This window comes from Clavelina lepadiformis, chromosome 1 (assembly GCF_947623445.1).
Source record: "Clavelina lepadiformis chromosome 1, kaClaLepa1.1, whole genome shotgun sequence".
NCBI lineage: Eukaryota > Metazoa > Chordata > Ascidiacea > Aplousobranchia > Clavelinidae > Clavelina > Clavelina lepadiformis.
Window position 1 is genome coordinate 24,303,398 of NC_135240.1, and position 7,058 is coordinate 24,310,455.

At 38.6% G+C, this 7,058-nt stretch overlaps 1 protein-coding gene across 3 annotated transcripts; it reads left to right on the top strand.

The window, feature by feature from the left end:
* The first annotated feature begins 428 nt into the window (after positions 1–428).
* LOC143469195 (chondroitin sulfate synthase 3-like) lies at positions 429–5,704 on the top strand. 3 transcript variants are annotated; one of them, XM_076966803.1, is made up of 9 exons: positions 429–958; positions 1,674–1,815; positions 2,023–2,141; positions 2,374–2,626; positions 2,710–2,872; positions 2,973–3,207; positions 3,649–3,809; positions 3,886–4,947; positions 5,073–5,704. In XM_076966803.1, exons 2-9 carry the CDS (start codon positions 1,748–1,750, stop codon positions 5,286–5,288), a joined length of 2,277 nt encoding a protein of 758 aa, XP_076822918.1. In that variant the 5' UTR covers positions 429–958; positions 1,674–1,747; the 3' UTR covers positions 5,289–5,704. The 3 variants fall into 3 exon arrangements, with proteins under 3 accessions (XP_076822918.1, XP_076822932.1, XP_076822927.1); XM_076966812.1 differs by lacking the exon at positions 429–958 and adding an exon at positions 1,054–1,454; XM_076966817.1 differs by lacking the exon at positions 1,674–1,815.
* The last annotated feature ends 1,354 nt before the right edge of the window (positions 5,705–7,058 follow it).

The following is a 7,058-nucleotide window of genomic DNA, read 5'->3' on the forward strand; positions in this document are numbered from 1 at the left end:
TCGAATACTTAAGATGATTTCTATATTCTTGCTAAATAAAGATTTACTTTAAATACCACAAGTTTTTGCCACTAAAAGATTTCATTTTTACCAAAGTTCCTTGTTTGTTTGCAACAGTTACAATGATGTGCAAAGTTGCAAAGGATTTTGATCATTTTTCAAAACAGCTCGATAATGTGGTGATAAACTAAAAGTGACAGAAAAATCCTGTCATCACAGCTTTATCACAGATGCCGACTATCACCTCTTCGAACTTGCACTGCCTCGGATGGCCTTCTACTCAGCTTAATCGCCAGCCAATTGGTGTCCGACATGTTTGCGTTCAACTCTGTTCAAATGGGGATAGGCAGTCTCTGCCGCTTGTGGGCGTGTCGCCGAGAAACGTACCGTAGAGTCGTAGACGATGGTATATTTACCTGTTCTGCACCATGATCACCATTATCACGTAGGCCTACCCAACGGAATACATGGCCTGCGAGTTTTGGATGGCAGCACAACCTAGCGGTTACTCAACTTGTGCTACGGCATCAAATTTGGGTTGTTGAATAACATCTGGCTCACACGAAATCGAGAATAGATCAATAGTAGGCTAGAGTATTGCCAGAAACTGATTAAGTTATTTCTCTGAGAATTTGCTTTATCTTTAATTAACGTTGCGTGATGTTACACAACTGAATAGTAGCGTTGTTGCGCTGGTTTTCTCTGTATGAAATAGAAAGTCTGTACGGTTTCCATTTCAGAAGAAAGTTTTATTGAAAAAAGCGTGTGGGTGCCATCATATAGATACCGGTTTAGCATACAAGATTTTGAATCGAAAAGAATCAACACGCATTAGTATACCTGCCGTGATTCGAGCATTGCTATTGTTTTCTTCTTTCCAATTAATAGGTACACGATGATTTACAGCGCCTGCAGAACAATGCCGCAATGTTCAGTTCAACATCCGACGGCACATCGGGTACGGAACAAACAATTACTATGCTATAGTTATGAGCGATTTAATTCTGCCTTACCGAAAGATATCGCCTAAGCCTTCATTGACTAGCTTTTCCGTATCAAAGGTTGCTTTTTTAATTACTATATGTAAATAACGGTTGGTAGCTTCGTAATGTGTAAAGACAGGAAAGATTTGTTGTTGTTAAAGATGGAAGGTTTGGTCAAATATGACAGTGTTTATATAGGAATTTTCAGAATATAATGTATAGTCAAGCGTGGTTCTGATGATCCGTATTTGTGTATTCTCAAAGAAAATTGAATTAACCTCACAAATCTATCAGAAAGTTTTTATTTCAGGAAAATATACTTCGTAAAAATAGAAATATGCATGGTCAGTTTCTGCGTTAGACAAGCAGTCTGTTGAATAAACTAAGGTAAACTGTATAAATCATAACTTGAATGTTGTGATTCATGGCATTATTTCACAGTGCCACGGACTATAGTTGTTCCCTCTGCTTGTGAGTTTATTATACTATTGACTTGTTGCTAACAGAACCGGACAATACCTTTCAGAGCAAATTAACTATTTTAATAACGAAATAAAAACTTTCTGACAGATTTGCAAACTTAGCTAAACTTATTATGAAAGGCCTTTTTATTAGATTGTATTATTAGTCTCATTATGATTTTTTTATCAATTGTTGATGCAAAAAGATCTTTGGTGATTTTTGTCTCAGAATGGAGCAAAAGATAAGTTGGACTTGAAGGTTGATATTTTTTTGGAAAAGTGGCAACAGCTGGTTTTGCAGTCATGACTTTTCTAAGGCGCCGTTTTTGTTGCAGGAAATTTCAGATCAAGCGAGTGACCATACTTTTAAAGTAATCCTAGATTCATTTCCCTTGTTTGCAGATGTTTCATTGTCCTTAACTAACTACAAGTTGTATTATAATGATTGAAACTAATTGATCAAATGTTCTACAAAACGCCACCAATCTAGGAGCTTTTAGCAAAATGCATATGAGCTATCGTTGTCTATCTAAACGTCAAGTTGACAATTATAAATTTTCCTTAACGCATATTTTTAGGTTCTTGGTTGGATACTTGTTGGGATTTTGGTCTTGTGACAAAATGCTTCTCGATTCTAATTGCGACGGAGAAAGATCTTCTCAGACAACAACCCACAGCCACGCCAGAATATTTGTAGGTAAGAGGTTGCACTCCGCCATTAGCCTTCGACGATCACTTTTTTCATATAGCCTACAGTACATTATTTAGCAACTGGCTTTTCGCAAAATATTAAAAGTTCCTAATTTATCTGGGCAAAAAAAATTATTGACTATACAGGCAGCTTGTATGTCTATCGCAACTAGGAATGTGTAACAGTTTGACATGAACACTGATCCGCTTCAAAATTTAAACGTGTTTTTATTGTAAAGGTATGATGTCGATGGACAAGTATTTAAACAGTCGGGTGAAAGCGGCGGTTGATACTTGGATGAAACGTGCTGAAATAACCGTTGCTGTTTTTGCAAACAACAACGGCACGCTGAATTCTCGAAACGAGCGCGTGACTATTCTTGAAAATGGGGTGCCAGTTATACAACTTGCAGGAGTAACTGATTACGTTTATCCTCCGCAGAAGAAGAGTTTTGCCATGCTTAATTACTTGTACGCTGAACACATCAATGAGTAAGTCAAAAACAGTGCCGTACACATATAGTGTTTCCAAAATTAACCTCTACTGGCGATTGCATTTTTTATTGTCGGCTAAGTTATGATTGGTTCGTTCGCTTGGATGACGACGCATTCGTCAACGGAGAGTACTTAAACCTTTTGCTAAATTCGATCAATTCCTCGAAACCTTTTTACCTGGGTGGTGTGGGATTCGGGAAACACCAAGAAGATTACATGGAATATGATGAAAACTACTGCATGGTAATTACGTTCAGTCATAAAAGCTAATTCGCTCTTTCTCACAACATAATTGTTCATTGTTTGCTCATAACCTTGACCAACAATGTGCGTTTCTGCGTAGGGCGGTCCCGGTATGGTATTTTCCAGGGGCTTACTTCGCAAAATAGGGCCAAAACTAAGTGACTGTCTCCTAAATTTGCTAACCGAACACGAGGATCTGGAACTAGGAAGATGCGTTTTTAAATTAGGTGGTGTGAAGTGTGCTACAAACTGGCAAATGAGAGAACTGTTCTTCCAGAATTTTTACAAAGGAGGTTACGCACCAAATATTAAGCACATATCACCCCACAAAATAGGTAAGTGTGGTGTTTTGACATGGTGCTAAGATATGACGTCACAGAACGTTACTGTGAATTTGTTTATAACTTAGGCCTATCATACAGGGTGCCCCACATAATACCTTAAATTTTGTTTTATGTTTTTACTTTTTGATTGTTATCAAAATTAAAGTTATGGGTTTTATTTGGGGCACCCAGTAATTGTGAATAAGTTTAGATTGCATAGGCCAGGGCTTTCCAATTGTGGGTTCACGCACCCATGCGTTGTCTCGTTGGGGTGCGTAAAGCTACTGCTGAGGGTGGGATAACAATCATAAACAGAGACTACGCATAACAGGTTATCCATACAAAGCAAGGGGTAGAAGGAAAGAAAGAAATTAAGATGTTCTTGCTAAAGGCTTACAACGCTAAACTTGCATAAAGCAAAATTTGTTCAGGATTATTGTTGACAATTTTTAGACACTGGAGTTATTTTTCACGCAAACAAGGAACCCGAATATCAATACAACTTTCAAAAATTGCTGCTGCAGCGCAGAATTGTTCTAAAGTTGGACTACATAAGCCATCGTCAGAAAGAAATTAGAAGAGTGACTTGGCCGGAAAAAGATACGGAGAATCCCGTAAGGGTTGCGTCGCAAGTTTCAGATTTTTTGCCTGTTTGTTAAGGAAAGGTTTATAGAAATTTATAACTTTTAGGCTGTCAATGTAAACGAAAACATCAGATGGAGTGCGCTAGTTGGCGACACTTCGTTCGGGTCAAGTGAAAGAGTGCTTTCCAGAGGAACTCACAGCACACTGAAAGCAAGGCTGGCCGCAAATACAATGGAATTCATAAGAAGTATGGAAAATAACAGAGACGTACCACATGGCAAGCTATCGTCAGTTAAACATCTACACTCCTACCGTACGTTGAATGGAAATCTTTCAATGGACATAATATCATGGTTTGAAGGATCTTATCAACCATCTTCGACTGCTTATGCCGATTTAAACTACCCAACTAGAACGCTTAATGTCCATCAAAGACAATACATTTGCAATTCTGTTCATTTCCTGCACGAACCCTACGAAGTTAACGTTAGTGCAGTCAATAACCGAACAATCGAGCGCTACTTATGGCTTTCCTTGATGCCAAGCTCCTCAATACCAAGCAAGCCTCTGCGAAGTGAAGACGACACGACAATTAACTTTGTGACGACATTGAGCGGACGAGCATCGAATTTTCTACGGTTCATTGAGAATTTTGAGACCACGTTCTTAAAGCGTGGAGAGAACGTTAACCTATTCGTGACTTTATTTGAACAAAGCGCTAACTCTGCTGCCTTCGCTACCGAAATTATTGAAAACCTACAGCAAAAATATTTGGAATTGAAATTGCAAATACTGCTTCTGAATACAACGTTCAAGTTTTCTCGAGGGGTGGGGTTGCAAGCAGCAAGCAAACAGATCAACAACCCAAACGAGATTTTGTTTTTTTGCGATATCGACCTCATTTTTAGACCAGAAATTCTTACACGCATAAGACGTAATGTACAACAAGGACATCGAGTGTATTATCCAGTGTTTTTCAGTCAGTACGATCCAAAAATCGTCTACGCCGACAAAGGTTCGCCTCTTAGTCATTTCCACTTTGACGACATCAGCGGGTTTTGGAGATATTTCAGCTTTGGAATGTTTGCAATTTACAAAAGCGACTTTGAGAAAACTGGAGGTTTTGACACAAGCATTCATGGCTGGGGTTTGGAAGATCTCAAAATGGTAAAATTATTTTGTGACCCTTTACTCTAGGAAGGGAAGCGATTTTAAGCTGTTGCAAATTATGTCATCCAATATAAGTTACACCATTTCATAACGCAAACTTTCTATGGTCAATATATCCTCAGGTTGCCGAAGTACAAAAGGCCGGTTTGGACATTTTTCAAAGCACGGAACCAGCACAGGTCCATATTTATCATGACAAGTTTTGCGATCCGAAGACAACACCCAAGCAGTTTGAAGATTGTAAAAAATCAAGAGCAACACATTTCGGATCGAAGTCGTTTTTGTATTTTCTTTACAAGTTTAGCTCGAACTTAGCCAATGAACTGGGGCATTCTTGAGCAAATTATTATGTGTTCTAATTTCTGAAGCTTACCCGATTTTTCCGACTCGTCATATTCAGATTATCATGTTATTAACGAGAAACGCTACTATCCGAGGTAATCCACTATTTTCGGTCTTCTATAAGTTATATATCATATAACTTACTACGTATAAGCACCAAACTATTTCGTTTCATCGCTAATATCAATTCCATCAAAGAGATGAGGGGTTATTACCAGAGCAAAAACACGAGTTGCCTATGCAGCCTATTGGCCACTGGAAATAAGCTAAGTCTATCATCGAATGGAATAACATCAATAAAGAAAAATAACTGGAAAATATTCTTATATCAATTGCTAATTATTATTCGGGTCATTTTAATCTTTTTCAGTTGATGTATATTCCGTTAAGGAATAAAACCTCACTTATGATATTCTCAAGGTTGTTACAGAATGTTTCGCAAAATAACTTACGTCAAGACAAAATAGTCAGCAACAGTAAAACAACACATCTCATGATAACTTTCTATTAATTAATAAACACATTGTTTGACAGACCATAATAACTATGTACCACAATTTTAATTTTAAAATATAGGCCTATAAACGATAACTTCAAGTTTCTATTAGGACTTCTAACAATTTTTTTTCGTTAACAATCAACACTCTGAAACTAGCATTTGAAAGGTCTTTGCAACGGTTCTAGGTCGATTGAACCCACGGACTATTCAACCAACGGACGATTCAACCCTAAAACAAACGCCTGATAACAAACTGCGTAGACGATTTTGTAAACGGGTTAAATCGTCCGTGGGTTTAAAGGTCCGTAGGTTAAATCGTCCGTTGGTTGAATAGTTCGTGGTTTGAATAGTTCGTGGTTTGAAAAGTCCGTGGGTTGAATCGTCCGCGGGGTTGAATCGTCCGGGTTGAACCGTCCGTGAGTTGAATCATCCGTGGGTTGAATCGTTCTAGGTTGAAAGGTCCTGGATTGAACTTTCCTGGGTTGAATCGTCTGACCACAATTGGTATAGTGGTAAAAGCGGCATCCGGGCCTGATACGGAACTGCGTAGACGTTTTTGTACACATGTTGAATCGTCTGTGATGTGAATCGTTCTGGTTTGAATGGTCCTAGGTTGAATCGTCCGTGGGTTGAAAGGTCCGACCACCATTGGTATAATGGTAAAAGCGGCATCCGGGCCTGATACGGAACTGCGTAGACGTTTTTGTACACATGTTGAATCGTCTGTGATGTGAATCGTCCGTGGGTTGAAAGGTCCGTGGGTTGAAAGGTGTCATGACCTCGAAACTCAAACAGTAATTCAAGTAACTTAGGTTTTATTAAAACAAAACCGAACAGTCCTAAAAACAAATAGAATCAGTTAGGCAAAACATGAAAGATATATAACACTTATATATCTGAACTCATACTATTGAACAGCCGACCCACCGACACTGCGCTTACTACTGGAATGACGTTTTATCGATGGGACCAGCACATATAAGGCGGAGAAGCAATTAAGGCAATTAAGGAGGCGTGATTACGCTCCAAGCAAACTAGTGTAAACGAAGGTATGTCACCGGCGGAATGTCACCACAAAAGGTCCGTGGGTTGAATCGACCTAGAATCGTATACCAATACACATCTTCTGTTGAAATGAAAACAAGTTTACGTATCGTGTTGTAATGAGTAGGCCTGCTTAACGAAAGATAAATAAAGCCTAAACGTTGATTAACTTAAAAGTGAAACCTTAGAGACAACTGTTTGCTGATGAAAATTAAGACTGCCC